Source organism: Gadus macrocephalus, chromosome 17 (genome assembly GCF_031168955.1).
Source record: "Gadus macrocephalus chromosome 17, ASM3116895v1".
NCBI lineage: Eukaryota > Metazoa > Chordata > Actinopteri > Gadiformes > Gadidae > Gadus > Gadus macrocephalus.
In genome coordinates, this window is record NC_082398.1 from 8,707,709 (window position 1) to 8,725,698 (window position 17,990).

Here is a 17,990-nt window from a genome sequence, read left to right on the forward strand (position 1 = left end):
GTTTAGTGGTAATTCATTTAGTTTCTTTCTCTCTCTCTCTACCTCCACCTTCCTCCGTCCCTCCCCCTCTCCTCTCTCCCCCCCTCTCTCGTTTCCCTCTCCCCCTTCCCCAGGGTATGTCAGAGACCTTCTCCACCCTTCATGGGCATACTCACAGACAGACAGACAGACAGACAGACAGACAGACAGACTGACTGACTGACTGACTGACTGACTGACTGACTGACTGACTGACTGACTGACTGACTGACTGACTGACTGACTGACTGACTGACTGACTGACTGACTGACTGACTGACTGACTGACTGACTGACTGACTGACTGACTGACTGACTGACTGACCTGAACTTTGCGCCTCATACGTTATAATTTGTCGCCCTCTGTTGACAAAATTGTGAATCGTCAGATCTTCTACGCACCAACTAAAAGCGCATGATTTCAGTCGAGTCTTCTGTATGAGAAGAAACGCTCGGAGCATCATCCTCACTCCGTCTATCTTCCTCGTCCTCCCATTGGTCGAGCAGCTGCCACTTATCTCTCTCCTATTGGCTCGTATCCCCACCAGCTGCCCTGCCCCATGCGGAAGTGGATCGTCCTATCTTCACTGAGCGGATTTCACAGCGATGTATTAATAGAATGTAAAGAGTCTCAAACATTAGGTCCTAGATTGGACTCATAAGATCGATAACAAATTGGATCATGAGAGGTCAAGTAGAGCACGTGAACATGATTTTGACGGCGTGTTTGGCGGCTGTGTTTCTGAACTGTGCGGTCCAAGGCGCTAAGAAGAAGGACGGCGGAGACGACGAATGGGTCCATCTTCCGAACAAGTGTGAAGGTAGCAGCACACACCGTGTTCAGAGATTTATAACATTAGGTTAAATGTGAAGGTATAACACCACCATCGTATTCATATACAATTACGTTTAATGTGTAGGTAACAACACCCACCGTGTTCAGAGGTTCATGACATTCATAACATTCATAACAAATGTGATACAGTATTACTATAACGACGGTTAGGGGAGCCATCTGTATATTATTCGTGGTTCATAAAATCGCTGTGCTGGGGTGAAGGGATTGGTTGGTTTTACATGGCCATTAAACCAACCAACCCCATTGGAATGGAATTTAAACCAACCAATATTTTTTTGCTGTGTTTGCAGAAGTGAAACCCCTCCAGTTCTCTTTAATTTACCTGAAAGAACACTTCTCCTTTTTAAAGTCCCACTTCATACTGTATGTGACGGCCACTCTCTCAATCATCACTGTGTGTGTGTGTGTGTGTGTGTCTCTCTCTCTCTCTCTCTCTCTCTCTCTCTCTCTCTCTCTCTCTCTCTCTCTCTCTCTCTCTCTCTCTCTCTCTCCTTTGCTGCTCTTTCTCCCTCCTCTCTCTCTCTCTCTCTGTCTGTCTGTCTGTCTGTCTGTCTGTCTGTCTGTCTGTCTGTCTGTCTGTCTGTCTGTCTGTCTGTCTGTCTGTGTCTCTCTCCCCAGTGTGTAAGTTTGTCAGTATAGAGATGAAGTCAGCGTTTGAGGAGACAGGGAAGACCAAGGAAGTGATTGACACCAACTACCGCTTCATGGACACCAAGAACACGGCGCCCATCAAATATGTCAAATCGTAAGAGTGCCTATCTTACACACACACACACACACACACACACACACACACACACACACACACACACACACACACACACACACACACACACACACACACACACACACACACACACACACACACACACACTGGGGGACAGGAATGAGTTCACTTCCTGTGGGCCGTCTTAATATAGGCTGTTCTCTTCCTGTCTTCTACAATTTTTCTACCAATTTCACTTTCCAATACTTTGCTGTCTTCTCTTCTTCCTCCTTTTCCCTCGTATTCCTCACCTTCCTCTCTCCGTCCCTCTTCTCCCTCCTCTCCACGGTCCTCCCTCCCCTCCCCCCTGGTTTCCATAGTGACCTGCGCTTCATCGAGGTGGTGGAGAACGTGTGTCAGCGTCTCATGGAGTACAGTCTGCACAAGGAGCGCCAGGGCAGCAACCGCTTTGCCAAGGTCAGAGGTCAACTCCCTTATGGATATCGAAGGAGAGAGCCAACAGTAGTGCGCGTGGAGCAGGAATGCACACGGGAGAAAGTCCCACACTCTTGTTTATTAACGTGCTAGTCCGGTTGCAGTCGGAGGTGTTCACCATGACCGCCTCATAGGGAGAAATGGGATGATGCGTTTGGTGGTAAACTCTCTCTACCTCCACCTTCCTCCCCCCCTCCCCCTCCTCTCTCCCCCCCTCTCTCGTTTCCCTCTCCCCCTTCCCCAGGGTATGTCAGAGACCTTCTCCACCCTTCATGGGCTGGTGAATAAGGGGGTGCAGGTTGTCATGGATATTCCCTATGAGCTCTGGAACGAGACGTCCGCCGAGGTCGCTGACCTCAAGAAACAGGTAGGCCCGCCCCCCCACCTCCTCCTCATCCATGTATTCATCAAACTCTCCGTCTTGAATCCCTGTGTCCAGCCGTTCATTCATCCTCCCTCTATTCTCCCTCTCTTGAACTCGTTTTAACATCCACTTATAATTTTGTTTATTTGTACAATCTTCATTTCCATCATCTGTTCCTCCATTTCATCTTATTCCTTAATTATTCATCAAATATTTGTAATCAATCAATACATTTATCTATTCGTCCATTGCTTCACCCTTTTTTTTTTTTACCCCTTTACCCCTACATGCTAGGGGTGTGCGATCTGACGACATTAGATTGTGAACGATTAAAATATCTGGGGAATCTGGCACGGTCTGCCTAACGTGACTCTCAGCAGATGAATTTCCACTCATCCATCTGGGATCGCTCCCGTTGGGAGGGATCTGGGCCCAAGATTTAATGGTCGAGCCAATTAGGACCGCCTTGCGGGATTATTATAGATGTGACGTAGCGGAGAAGCGGATGTTTTGATTCAGACAACAATGGCGGCTCGCATCCAGGAAGCAAGCGTCAAGCATTGATGCTGCTACTTCATCCGCGTTGTCCAATCTAGCGAATATGCTTTCTTTAAAAGAACATCAGAGAACGCTCTCATCAGCGTCACGGGTTGGTTTCGATGTGAGTGGTTGAAGTAGCACGTCGATAAAGATGACGGACAAGTGGTTTATCCAATCATAAGGGTTTTTTGGTATGGCCCGGCCTTCTCAAACACCTCTCCAATGGATTGATCCCAGATGGATGAGTGGAGCTAGGTGGAACGAAATGAGGTTACGATCTGCCTTTTAAAGAGAGATCGTTCGCTTCTTGCTCGGGTGCATATTCTATCAGTTAAAGCTCTATGACGAGCTGTTTTCTCAGCCAAATCTTAGATCGCACCTTCTTCCACAGGGGTTAACACCTTCAATAAGGGTTAGGCCTCCGGACGTCTAACGCAACAGGCCCTGTGGACGCTGAAGCACTGTCTGAGCAGCGGCTTATTTTTGGTATCCGCATCCGAGTGAGGGTTAAGCTTCTCTGACACTAATCTTATACCGTCAGGTTGTCTGGCGCATTTCATACATAACATTGCTCCTTGTAATGCTAATAAAATAAACGGCTGTAGTAAGAAAGTATCACAAATTTGCCGTGGGTCGTGACATGCCCCCTCCCTCCTATACTACTCTCCCTTCCACTTTAATATCATGTAGGTCATCTTTCGAAACCAGTGTTTCCCACAGCTTTCTATAGGCCAGGCGCCATAATCAATATGAAGCATCTATGAAATCAAAGAGTTGCCAGTCTCTGTGGAGACGCAGTGCTCCGTTCTGCCTGACAACGCACGGCGTTCACAACCCAACATAACAAAACATGCTTGGAAAAGGAGAATGTTGGAGCGTTTGACTGATAACACGGTTAAAATGCATGTGAATGACGCGCTTCACTGTACTAATATCTGGCACAATTTAATTTGGCAGAACAGTGACAATGTATTAGCGAGTACAGGCGCAGAGCAGCGGTTCTGCTTTCAGTGAACGCTGCTCCACTGGCTCCGTTGATGGTCCCAGTCGCTCGCTGCTTAAGGTCATCTTATTACTTGAGCGTGATATCGAGCAAACATGCACAGCCCTGGTTCGACTTTATTTTCTTCTACTTTTGTACCGTTGATTCCCACGTCATAGTCTTTAGCTGTACATCTCTCATTAGATCCAACAAAATTATTATTATTTTCTCTTACCCATGGTTAATAGCCTATGTAAGCAAAATGCAATAGACGCATGCCTAGAATGTGCTGTAGTCAAGATCTATAGCATGATCTAAAAGCTTATGTGATTTGGTAAAATTACATTATCATCAGTCAGGTATAAGTGCGTAAATTAAATAATATGTTTTTCGAGAAGACTGCTCAGTGCTCTCATACATTTGCTGTATGAGCTTTTAGACAGCTCCCGCCTAATTACTGACCAATCAGGGCATCTCTTCTCTTGATTGTTTCAGGGAATCCATCTAGCCTGTCAATCACATATATCTAAGGCCAAATTATTTTAAATAAGGAAAGTAGTTTGGTGGTACTCTTAAGTATATGCAAAACATGAAAAAGAAAGAATTGTGATATATTTTGTCTATATCGCCCACCCCCTAATTCCCGCATTCATCCACAAATTCATATTTAATCCATTCCTTTTAGTTTGATTGAATATCATCACCCTGTTACCTGCACTGATCGTCTCAACTATTTACCTCTTCTTCGTGTATTTTACTCATCCACGTCATTCTTCAGCAATTTATTTTATGCATCTCTTGATCATATGCCATTGTTAACTTTTATTTATGTATTTATTTCTTTAATGATTTTGTTCATTCATGCATCACTCAATCCTCCTTCCATTCGTCCTGTCACTCTCTCCACAGTGTGATGTGATGGTGGAGCGGTATGAGGACGTGATTGAGGACTGGTACAAGGGCACCCAGGAGGAGGATCTGACCACCTACCTGTGTGAGAAACACGTTCTGCAGGAACAGGACCGAGGTATGCACACACACACACACACACACACACACACACACACACACACACACACACACACACACACACACACACACACACACACACACACACACACACACACACACACACACACACACACACACACACTTTCGCTCTCTCTCCAACCTCATTCTATTATTTAGCGGCAATGCCAATTATTTTATGACCTTTCGTTTCTCTTTTTTTTTTATTTTTCTTTATTTCTATTCTTTTTTTTTTTCCATCTTTCTTCCCACATTCATTAAAATGTTGGAACTGCTCTCCGTCCCTCTTCCCTCGCTGCAGCCTGCCTGGCGGAGGAGTGGAAGCCCGAGAAGAAGGGAGACCCGGCCGCCCTGGCGGAGGACAAGAAGAGGAAGAACAAGAAGGGAGCGAAGAAGGGGAAGGGCAAGGACAGCTCTGAGCGGGAGGCTCCCACCAAGAAGAAGAAGGAGAAGAAGGAGAAGAAGGAGAAGAAGGGGAAGAAGAAGAGGAACAAGGCGCCGGTGGATCGCGTGGAGGAGAACGAGGGGGAGAGGGTGTTGTCCGAGCAAGGTGTCCAGGCCACGGAGCCTCTTCCAGGGCAGAAGACCGAGCTGTAAGCCTGTCTCCGGAGCAGTGCTCCGCTGCCACCACCAGCCTGTGTGTGAGGAGTGGTGTGTGAGGGTGGAGGTCGACCAGGCGGACGCAGTGTGGGCTCCACCTTTCAGGATCATTTGACATCTTCTCTCAACTTCTCTTCCTTGTTGTTGTTTTTTTACCTTTTACAAAAAGAACAAAAAGAAAAATATTGTTTTTTCTGTCAGTATTTCCAGTTTTTTTTTTACAATTTCCTTATTTTTTCATCCTTTAATTTCTTCTTTAAAGTGGCAGTCTCGGACATCTCCAACGATTTTATTTCAAATAATTGACGGTTGGATCACTATCTAGCGCTAAATGAGGTAACACAATGGTGATGAGTCTACATGGCCCACCGGTGAAATACTATGAATGTTACGCACTGGGGGGCCGTAGCAACGTTCTCTCAATGCATTCGAATCCCAGGAGGCGTGTGGTTAGCGATGTGTTTCCCACCCCCAGCAGAGCTTGGTTTACCAGGGAGTTTAGGCGGAGCTACCACAACAGACTCTCTCTTCAATTCCCTAGTGTGTGGAGCGGTGGTGTTTTTAGCGCCGAACAGAGATGTTTGAGATTGCAACTTGAGGAAGAAGACCCAGATTGTGTGTTTTGTTCTCTGCTGTAAACTCGAACTCTGCTCCTATCCTAATGTGAAATGTGTTTGTGTGTGTGTGTGTGTGCGTGTGTGCCCAAGGTACTGTGTGATTGCTGAACTATTGGCATATTTGTTTGTGTTTGTTTGGGCATGTTTTAATTATTTTTTTTTTTTTGGGCTTCTGGCCCAGATTAAATTTTTTATGCAACAGTGAAGGAGTCAAGCGTTTTTCACAAAACATCATGACGTCGTCACCCCTGGAACCACGGATGTCGTCATCGTCCCTCGCCAGATTAACTAAGACATCACACACCCTCCCTCTACAATATCATGGCCTGTTTATACTACTACTACATCCAAGGGAATGTTTGATTTATATGTTGAGGATTTAGAGATTTTAAATATTGATCACCTGTTTGTTTCAAGAAATGATTTCATGATGATTGTACAGCAGGCCATGCTGCTTTTATGTTGGTGTTTGTGTCGTGTTTTTGTAGCCATAAATGATCCAGTGTAATGCAAGAGTGTGTTAATAAAGGTTGGGTTTCCGATTTGAATCCTTTTTTCCAAATGTGATTTATGACATTATTTAACCAGGTAAAAGCGGGATATAAAGTGGTGCAGTCCAACAATTTAACTAACTTTATATCCAAGAATATTAAGAACAGTCTACACAACAAACATTATTTACATCACACTTTTAATATGATAAAGTGTGGAACACAGTGCTGTACATGGAGAGATAAGGTAAAAAAAATAACATATTCAAAGATCATACTGAAACATTTTGTCACATATACACGTTGATTTATAGGGATTTTTTCTCTATCTTCCATGTCATCCCAAACACTTACCTGAAGGGAGCGGCGTCACGCGAGAAGTTATCAAATAACCCAGGTAGCTACAGCTAATTTGTTTTGTACCCCCCGTACCCCCGTTTTGTACCCCCGTCTACTTTATGGTGCATTTGTAATCAATTAATTCAAATATGCTCGATTAACACTTTACATGTTAATGTCGACAATTAACAGTGTGCTGTGTTTACGTTCTGTGTTTACGCTCCCGACGGAGTCTACAGGGATATGGTCGGGAAAGAAATCAACATGTCTCAGATATGGTTTACCAACACGAAGCATTCTTGGAAGGTAAGACAACTGCTATTAAACACCAATATATACAGTTGTGAAGAAACATAAATTGACAATAATAAACGATAATAACTAACAATTTCATTGCGCTTGTCTGTGACCTGGTTAGTGACGTGACCAGTTAGTTGTTAGTTCCCAGAAGGTGTAATAACAGGTTTGACCACAAGAGAGAGCCCGATGTATACATTTGCGATAGACTTGGCTGTCAGAATTAATACAAGATTAATATAAAAATTTAATTATTTGGGCGAAAGTGTTTTAAAATGTCAACCCTGTAAAAATATAACGAAAAAACATGATAACAGTTGTCATAACTGCTGTCACATTTTATTTGTGTTCTGTACAAAAAAAAAAGCTGCGTGCACTCTATATTTTAACGGAATTGAATTCCAGTTCTTTGTGGAGATGTCAGTCATTTGACAAAGAACCAAATCTACTTAAGCTGTAACTAAATGAAATGGTGTTTGTGCTGTGTCACTAAGGCTTTTAATCCCAACGCCATATTGTCCCTTCAACAATCAAATCTCTCCTCTGATGCAGCGCTCAAATTAAATGTACTTTGTGTGTGTATGGGACTTCTCTGTGTGTGGTGTTGGATTGTATTTATTTGTTGAATTATTCAGAGCTGTCTGTTTATAGAGAGCTCACATAACACATGTCAAATACTGCCACACACACACACACACACACACACACACACACACACACACACACACACACACACACACACACACACACACACACACACACACACACACACACACACACACACACACACACACACACACGTGTTGTACCAGCTCTGGTTTCATGCCGTAACTGAATCCTACACACTATTTTTACAATCGCTTTTTTGCATTATTTACAATATCAATGCTTGTTGAAAGGTGCGTTTGGTTTAAAGGACCACCCACTCATACATTTGCCTTCATGTAGTCTAATGTATAATGTCGTTTTATATTATTTAGGTAACCCATGATTATGTGAATAGTATGTCTTCTAGACAAAGCTGCCTGGGGATTAGTAAAGTTCTGACAGACCGCGGTTATCATGGTGATTAACGAGAACTCATTAGGACAGAGACCAGACAGGTCAAGGTGTGAAGGTCAGTGAGGTCAATTTGTTACTCCAGGGATATGTAGAACCTTGGGGTTTTCAACGCAATGTTTTTGGAAAAGAGAAATTCCCCAGCCTTTCGATGTATTTGATTAATTTATTTTAAACCAATCGGATTGTTCAAATAACTCCTGTATGTGTGTGTTTTTGCTTGTGCTTGTAAAAACTTATTACATTTAAAAAAAGTATTACATTTGTTTAGAGTTACAGGGTTAGTCCGTGGGCCGGTCGTTTAAATGATAGATGGATGACGAGATGTTTAGATGGAGGTAGAGCTGGATGGATGACGAGATGTTTAGATGGAGGTATAGCTGGATGGATGGAGAGATGTTTGGATGGAGGTATAACTAGATGGATGGAGAGATGTTTAGATGGAGGTATAGCTGGATGGATGGAGAGATGTTTAGATGGAGGTATAACTAGATGGATGGATGGAGAGATGTTTAGATGGAGGTATAACTAGATGGATGGAGAGATGTTTAGATGGAGGTATAGCTGGATGGATGGAGAGATGTTTAGATGGAGGTATAGCTGGATGGATGGAGGGATGTAGGTACTGTATATCTGGATGGATGGTTAGATGTTTAGATGGAGGTTTAGCAGCTAGATGGATGTTTAGATGGAGGTACAGCTGGAGGGATGGTGGTATAGCCGGGTGAATAACATGCAGTGAAGAGTTGTCTTCTATCTCAGACCTGAGATCATGAGGTCAGAGGAGAACCGATCTCCAACACCACGTGTCCATTTGTTTGCATTAGGGGACTCCCTCTAGAGGTTAAACACGCGCCACTACATGTAAGACCTGTCCGCTCTGTGAAAGGGAATTGAAAGGGGGGGGGTGTCCCGTGGAGCCGGCCCCCTGCAGCCCCAGAATGAAACCAACCTTTTACAGGCGGGGTCAGAGGGTCTGGTTCAGCTCTCTCTTGCTTTCTCAGCGTGACCCCTTTCCTTCCCACAATGCTCAGCAGCGGCAGGGTTTATCATCGGGGTTAAATGGCGGAATGGGAGATCCTGTGCGACCGATGATTGTCTGCTCTCTCACACACACGCACACACACACACACACACACACACACACACACACACACACACACACACACACACACACACACCTGTTTTCCTTCAAAAACGACAAACTCTCCCCTGAAGTAGGGATGCGGGGTGGAGAGATAAAGGTAGGCTTGGTGAGAGAGAGAGGATCAACAGCAGAGAGACCCAGGGTGATGATGACGGATAGGGGATGGCCGACGGTAAACTGGATGTTCTGGTGACCATCCATTTTGGCTCCGCCGCCATGTCCCCCGCTCCATGTGGGTCAGAGAAGGGGAGCAGGCCCCTCGCACGGCCATTCGTCTTCGTTTTCCACCGCGGTACAATGCGGGGTCGCGACCCCGGGGAGCGCTCCCTGCAGCGGCCATTTTGTCTCCGGCGTCGGCCAATGGGACAGATAGTCCGGCAAAGATGGTCGTCGTGGAGACTGGCGTTTTACACCCTCCTAAGGTGGCCATGTTATTTAAGCCACAGGTGTGATGTTCATTAGCGGAATTAGGGGAATTTATAAGATTAGCCTAGAAGTTGGTACAGTCTGGTATCCACCAGACTGTACCAACTTCTAGGCTGATCTTATATATTAAAGGGTAGAAGCCCTTTAACCGGGGAATCCTGATCGGCCTAATTGTGAATCTACACACGACCACAAACTTGTTCACACAAACCCGACGGTATTAAGGACAAGTAGGAATGTGTGACACGCACAGCGCTAAGTTATCACACACATACGTGCACACACACACACACCGAGCCAGGGGCGTGTTGAGAACATGCTGTGACCTTTGCGTGTGTGCGGCTGACGAGAGTTAAACAGACCTTAGGAGAGAGTATCACACCTCTCCCTCTCCACCCTCCTCCATCCATCTCTCTGTCACCCCTCCCTCCAGCCACTCCGTCGCTCTATCTATCCTTCTGTCACATCTTCATCCTTATTCCCTCTCCTGTCCCTCCTCCCCCATCTGCCTCCCTCCCATCCTCTCAAATGCTTCTCCGACCGCTGCAGATACACGTGGTTATCTCATTCTCCAGACTTTATTCTCCATGTTGTGCTTCATATCTATTTAAATATTCACTTTACGTGGAAAAAAAATGTTTACGCATGGATGGGAGTGTTTATGCTTTGGCTGAAAAGTGGAAGAATCTTAGTTTTTATCTCAAGAGCCATCTCCCTCTTGCTCTCTCCCTCCTCTATCTCCTCTCTCCCGCCACCCCTCGCTAAGTCCCTCTGTCATGTCAATTAAATTAAAAGCTTCACTCTCGGGAAATGTGAGCAAACAAAAACAATTGTCAAATTCATCATGTGGTCTCTCTCTTACTCTCTTTCTCTCTCTATCTCTGTCTCTCTCTCTCTCCATTTAGTCTGAATGTCTCTCTCATTACCCCTCTCTTTCTTTCTCTCTCTCTTTACTTCCCTCTGTCTCTACACCCTCTCTGTCTCCCTCTTTTTCTCTCTCCCCATTTCTCCCTCTCTCTCTTTGTTCTTCTATTCCTCTCTTCTCTCTCCATCACACTTCTTCTCTCTCTCCCATCCTCCCTTTTTATTGTTGTTTTTGTTCCTTAATAAAATATGAGCAGGGTTGGTAACTTTTTAGCATAACTTTTATTTTTATTAATTAAATTTACAAAATTATTTATTTTAGCGTTCATTGTTATTATAGGTAGGACAAAACACATTCACAGAACCATTTGTGTCTGTATGTATATGTGTGTCTATGGTTGTGTGTGTGTGTGTGTGTGTGTGTGTGTGTGTGTGTGTGTGTGTCTGCGTGTGTGTGTGTGCGCGTGCATGTGGCAGGTGTTGTGTGTCATCCATCAAGTCAAATAGGCGGAAGACAGGAAGACAAAAAACGAAATCCCTTGTTCCAGAAAGACGACAAGAAACAAAACTCCTAATCAACCAGTGTGTGTGTGTGTGTGTGTGTGTGTGTGTGTGTGTGTGTGTGTGTGTGTGTGTGTGTGTGTGTGTGGGTGTGTGTGTGTGTGTGTTTGTTTGTATTCGTGCGTGTGTATATTTAACGGTCTGTGTGTTTCTACTTTGCCAATTCAGTAGGTAGCCACTGAACGCATGCACGACCACGACCACGACCACACACACACACACACACACACACACACACACACACACACACACACACACACACACACACACACACACACACTATTGTGTTCAGTGAGCGTGTAAAGTAAATATTTCCAAGATGGCTGACTAGACCACTCAATCCTGGTTAGGGGGAAATTGAAACGGAAAAAAGGGATAAAGATAAAGGAGGAAGACTCAAAATAGAAAGCTGACGAATAAACAGGACAAATAAGAGTTATAATGGAATTATACAAAGAGGGAAAGGAAGAGGGAGAGCGAGAGAGAGAAAGAGAGAGGGAGAGAGAGAGGGATACTAAATGATGACCTTTCCCAGCTGTCGGTTGATAATGAGATGCTGTCAGCAATAAGAGAACAGGACACACACACACACACACACACCCAAACACACACACACACACACACACACACACACACACACACACACACACACACACACACACACACACACACACACACACACACACACACACACACACACACACACACACACACACACACACACAAAGATAAACATGCATGCAAGTATGTTCATATATACATATATTTCTCATAAATACACTTTTTTGCACCGAAGAATACACACACACACACGAGTGCACACACACACACACACACACACACACACACACACACACACACACACACACACACACACACACACACACACACACACACACACACACACACACACACACACACACACACACACACATCCAGCAGCAGTGCAGGCCAGGGAGGAAAGTCCCTCTTTAATTTACCTCCTAAACCCACTAATGAAGAGTAATGATGGAGGAGTGTGTGTGTGTGTGTGTGTGTGTGTGTGTGTGTGTGTGTGTGTGTGTGTGTGTGTGTGTGTGTGTGTGTGTGTGTGTGTGTGTGCTACTGTCTGTGTGTAAGTAAGATATGAAGAGATTTTGTGTTCTAAGTAACTCAATATCCAGGTGTGTGTGTGTGTGTGTGTGTGTGTGTGTGTGTGTGTGTGTGTGTGTGTGTGAGTGTGTGTGTGTGTGTGTGTGTGTGTGTGTGTGTGTGTGTGTGTGTGTGTGTGTGTGTGTGTGTGTGTGTGTGTGTGTGTGTGTGTGTGTGTGTGTGTGTGTACATAAGCATGCTTGTTTGTGTTTTTGTGTGTAAGAACAAGCAGTGCATGGTACAGAGTAAGAAGTGTGTAAACTGTACTGTACAGTTCTTGGGAGAGAGGGAGAGGGGATCAGAGAGACACCACACAACAGCCAGTATAATACTGTGTATTTGCAGTCAGTTCAAAAGCAAAACAGTGACAGACTGGTCAAGGTAAAACAGACAGACAGACAGAGGTCTGTCGTTCCTATCTACACGTTCCTCCCTCCTGTATACAAGTCCTATAATAAACTACAAACCAACAATGAACACTCCAAATATTCAACTCAACTTCAACACAACAGTTCTTAATCCTTCGGATGTTTGGCGGATGAGGAGAGCTTGATATACACGGGTATGGTGCCCTGTAGGGGTAAGGTTAGTTAACAGAAAGGTGTGATATGCTAACGACCTGAAGCTTGTCGTAGCCTGCAGCTGGTTTGTGCGTGTGTGTGTGTGTGTGTGTGTGTGTGTGTGTGTGTGTGTGTGTGTGTGTGTGTGTGTGTGTGTGTGTGTGTGTGTGTGTGTGTGTGTGTGTGTGTGTGTGTGTGTGTGTGTGTGTGTTTTGTGTGTATGATGTCGCCCGTGTGGGTTGGTTAATAATATAGCGTCAACTGATGATAAAAGCTAAACGATTCAAACAATATGTTTTTCTTTTCAGAGGGGGCTTAAAATAATGGTCTTAAAGGTTTTAAAAAGATTAAGTATAGAACAGTTCTCTAGCCGCTACGAAAAACGGAAGAAATGTGCTAAACTAGCTTAGCATGCTAACATAAGCAGATCCGAGCACACGTCCGCTTGCTGTTCGTAAGCCAATCAATGTAATTGTTTTAATATACTACATTGACCAATCATTTTGTGGTTACACTGTTTTAGCATTTCTAAAGCTGCATTTTTACCTTTTTAATCAATGAAATAATTTATAAACGGATATGATTCATAAACACACACTTATAGATGTGGTGTTCAACTGTATCCTTCAGAAGGGACAAACCAAGCGCTCCTCAGAGTTTAAACATCACAAAAAAAACGTCACTCATTTATCTGCTGGTAACATGGGGAATGAGGGTGTGAGGGGTCAAAGGTCAAAAGGTCAAACGTGGAGGAAGAGAGTTCATCTTCCCTGGGAATATACAGAATCTAAAAACCACTCCACATATTCTTCAAAATGGATGACAATGGTTTTTTCTAGTTTTTTTTTCTTTCTCTTTTACATTTTCATCATTTAAGAAATGTCCTTGAGTGAATTAGAAAGTACGTAGATACATAGAAATGTTGAAACCAACATTTTAAAATCATACATATAATTACATAGAGAGAAGGAGGAGGGGGGGAAGAACAAGAGAGAGAGAGAGAGAGAGAGAGAGAGAGAGAGAGAGAGAGAGAGAGAGAGAGAGAGAGAGAGAGAGAGAGAGAGAGAGAGAGAGAGAGAGAGAGAGAGAGAGAGAGAGAGAGCATGAGAGATAGAACATTTAATAGATAGAAGGGATATATAAAGAAAAAAAATGGTAATAGAGAGAGGAGGAGAGAGAGAGGGAGGGGGGAAAGTGGGGGTGGTAGAAGTTAAAAAAATGTTGCTTAACAACATAAGAGAAGTTTCCCATGCATTTGTGTGTCTCTGTACAGAAACAAAACCAGTTGAAGTTGGTTAAATTCATTTAAAACCAACATTTATGTTTCCTTGGATTCTTCTTTATTTTTTGAGCCCCTCCTCCTCAGTCCTGAGCTCCTCTGATTGGCTGGTGTAACATCGTAATAGCCAATGAGGTGATCTTAAGTCTGGGGTGGGGGGGGGGGTCCTAATAAGGAAGTGGCTATTAAAGAGTTCAACATCTCGGTCGTGCCATAAGAAAGCAGAAATCATCGCTTATCTAGAATGTAGGCGGAGCCAGGTCAAACCGGGCCAATCAGGGCGCTCCCTGACGACCTCATGGGGCCAGCTTAGCCAACCAGGCCCCTCCACGGCAAGGAGAGGTCCAATCAGGTGCTGTCCTAATGGAAACAGCCGTGACCCAGTTCTCAGGGGAGACATTTGTCGTCTCTTGGAAGCGAGGGATGACAAAGGTCACATTTTAGAGAGAAAGAGAGAGAGAAAGAGAGGGAGAGAGATAAAACGATCCCGGTTCTCCTGTAGGATCTATCGTCCCAGCAACGCCATCAGTTGAAGGGGGAGGAGGTGGAGGGGTGGGGGGCTGTCCCATTTAGCAAGGTCAGCCGTCAAAGCATCCGGAGACAGTCTCCGTGCCGACGAGAGTTAAGGTGTGGAGGCTGTTGCTACGGTGACGGAGCGAGGGGTCCTCTCTCTCTAGAACATCAAGCCTGACTTGAGGAACGACCGGGACTCTGGGGAAGGAAAAAACAACACACAAGGCCAGTTAGATGTTGAAGTTCTAGAGGTTAAATCTCCTCCAAACACTCCTGCCATCTCTCACTCTCTCTCTCTCCTCAAACATCCCTTCTTCTTTTCAGCTCTGTCTCTCCCCTTTTGATCCCTGTGGTGTTGTTGACACACACACACACACACACGGGCAAACACACGCACACACATCATTAACACACACAGACGCACCTCTCCCCGTCGTGTCGTTGCGTTCTGCGGACGCAGCAAAGTGTTTACATTTCTGCATAACAGCAACCATGAACCACACCTTCACCCCCCCCCCCTCTCTCTCTCTCTCTCTCTCTCTCTCTCTCTCTCTCTCTCTCTCTCTCTCTCTCTCTCTCTCTCTCTCTCCTCTCTCTCTCTCTCTCTCTCTCTACCTTTTTAATTCCTCCCTCACTCTGTCCACATGTTCTCATCTATATCTCTGTTCATCCCTCCCTCTGCTCCTCTCCTCTCCTTCATCTCCTCTCCCATCCTCTCCCCTCTTTTCTATTGTATTATAGTCTATTGAACCTTATTGTACTGTATTTTAACATTGTGTTATTTTGTGAAGTGTGTGTGTGTGTGTGTGTGTGTGTGTGTGTGTGTGTGTGTGTGTGTGTGTGTGTGTGTGCGTGTGATTAGTGGGTAGGGTGTTAAGTGTGTCTAAGCTTGGAGAGCCAAATGTCACTAGGCCCTGAAACAAGGTCACATATTTCACCACATCCCCCCTGGGCCTTTACTGCCACCACCAATACAACCTGCACCACCACCACCACCACCACCACCACCACCTCCTCCTCCACCATCGGCCTCCTCATCCTCTCTGCCCTCCTTTCCTCCTCCCCTATTCCTCTCTTCGTTTCTCTGGACCATCATCTTTCACCACAATTTATTTTTTTATGGTTTCTTCAACCCTCGTCTCTCCCTCCGTTCCGCACCTCCTCCTCCTCCTTCTCTTAATATCCTGCTTCAACTCTTCCTCCTTCACCTCCTCTTATCCTTCTTCAGCTCCTCCTCCTCCAACTCCTCCTCCCCCTATCTTTCTTCGACTCCACCTCCTCCTCACATTCTCCTCATTCCTCTGTTCTGCATTTTGTGGCCAATTAGGTTGGTCACAAACCGGCATGCTTTCAAACCCCTCCCTCCCTCCCTCCCTCCCTCCCTCCCTCCTCCCTCCCTCCTCTCGGTCGCCCTGTCTCTCTCTCTTTCTCTCTCGCGGTCTCTCTCTCCCATGTCCGCCCTCCTCTCTTCTCTCTCCCTCTATACTTTCATCTCTCCACCTATTGTGTCTTCCTAACTCTTTCTTTCCTTCATTATTTCCTTCTTTATATTTCAATTTTTTTTTGCCAATATGGGTCTTTGATTCTCTTCTTCTTTCTACTTTTCTACCCGCCCCCCCTCTCTCTCTCTCTCTCTCCTGATTGTAATGCGATGTCGTTCTATCTATTCAGCACTTTTCGTCTTAGTCGTTAATTAAGAACGTGGAAGGTGAGAGAGTATGGAGATGTGTGTGTGTGTGCGTGTGAGAATGTGTGTGTAAACCAGCGTAGGTGTAAAATGTTTTACGCAAGAAGGGGGGGTCGTGTGTCCTATTGTATTTGTCATTGTGTGTTGGTGTGTGTGTGTGTGCGTGTGTGTTTGTGTGTGTGTTTGAAAGGTATGTGTGTTTTGGTTAATTAGCTCTTTTGAGATATTTTTTCTGTAAGCCAAGTGCTTTGACCGCCACACATACACACACACACACACACACACACACACACACACACACACAGACACACACACACACACACACACACACACACACACACACACACACACACACACACACACACACACACGCACACTCAAACATTATATGCCCGCATATATGCACACACATACACACTGAGTTTGTAGGCTTCTAAAGCTTTAATCAACACACACGCACACACACACACACACACACACACACACACACACACACACACACACACACACACACACACACACACACACACACACACACACACACACACATGAAGCAGATCAAAGAGAGGCCACTGAGAGTGTGTCTGCTAAATGTCTCCACTTATCTAACCTGGGCCCCAACACACACATGTTCTCCATGTGTGTGTGTGTGTGTGTGTGTGTGTGTGTGTTTGTGTTTGTGTGTGTGTTATTCTATATTCGTGAACATGTCTTGTTGGTGTGTGTGTTTGTCTTAATTATTGTACGCCGTGTGTCTGTATCTTTTTGTATATGTTTTGTCCAGATTCGTATTTGTATTGGATATTTACTGAAACGTTTTAAGTCTTCTTTATTTGAAACAATACAATAAAAATGTATTCAATGTTAATGAGGTTGTGTGTGTGTGTGTGTGTGTGTGTGTGTGTGTGTGTGTGTGTGTGTGTGTGTGTTTTCTTACCTTGTGCTGCATTGTCTCTCTGGTTTCCATTAAGTTCAGGTTTTTCCTCATTGCCAGCAGAATCTATGTAACACACACACACACACACACACACACACACACACACACACACACACACACACACACACACACACACACACACACACACACACACACACACACACACACACACACTCAGGTCAGTGTGTGTAAGTGAGAGCAGACCCCAGACGCAATAAAGTAAATTTTCAGTCAAGATGACTAGACTTAGGGTCCTGATTCGGCACCTTGCATCAAAACATCTTTTAACATGTTAAGTAAAGTCCTTCAACATGCTCCACAGCAAGCTAGATAAGAAGATAGCATGTTTAGTGAATTTCTTGTAAATGCACGTGTAGCTCACTGGGGTTGAGACCAAGATAGCATGTTTAGGCGAGTTCTTCTACATGCTACACATCTAAATAGCCAGGGTAGGGAACAAGAAAGCATGCAAGATAGATAAATAGACAG

At 44.7% G+C, this 17,990-nt stretch overlaps 1 protein-coding gene and 1 long non-coding RNA gene across 2 annotated transcripts; one reads left to right on the top strand and one right to left on the bottom strand.

The window, feature by feature from the left end:
• The first annotated feature begins 560 nt into the window (after positions 1 to 560).
• Positions 561 to 6,758, top strand: cnpy3 (canopy FGF signaling regulator 3). Its single transcript, XM_060076994.1, is given in 7 exon segments — positions 561 to 839; positions 1,496 to 1,622; positions 1,964 to 2,060; positions 2,323 to 2,445; positions 4,874 to 4,991; positions 5,295 to 5,441; positions 5,444 to 6,758. Coding segments are annotated over 7 exon segments (960 nt in total). The 5' UTR covers positions 561 to 700; the 3' UTR covers positions 5,653 to 6,758.
• Positions 6,759 to 12,844: 6,086 nt separating this feature from the next.
• LOC132475496 (uncharacterized) lies at positions 12,845 to 17,984 on the bottom strand. Its single transcript, XR_009529931.1, has 2 exons — positions 17,502 to 17,984; positions 12,845 to 15,075 (listed from the first exon to the last, which is right to left on the bottom strand). It is a non-coding gene; the product is annotated as an uncharacterized LOC132475496 (long non-coding RNA).
• Positions 17,985 to 17,990: the final 6 nt, after the last annotated feature.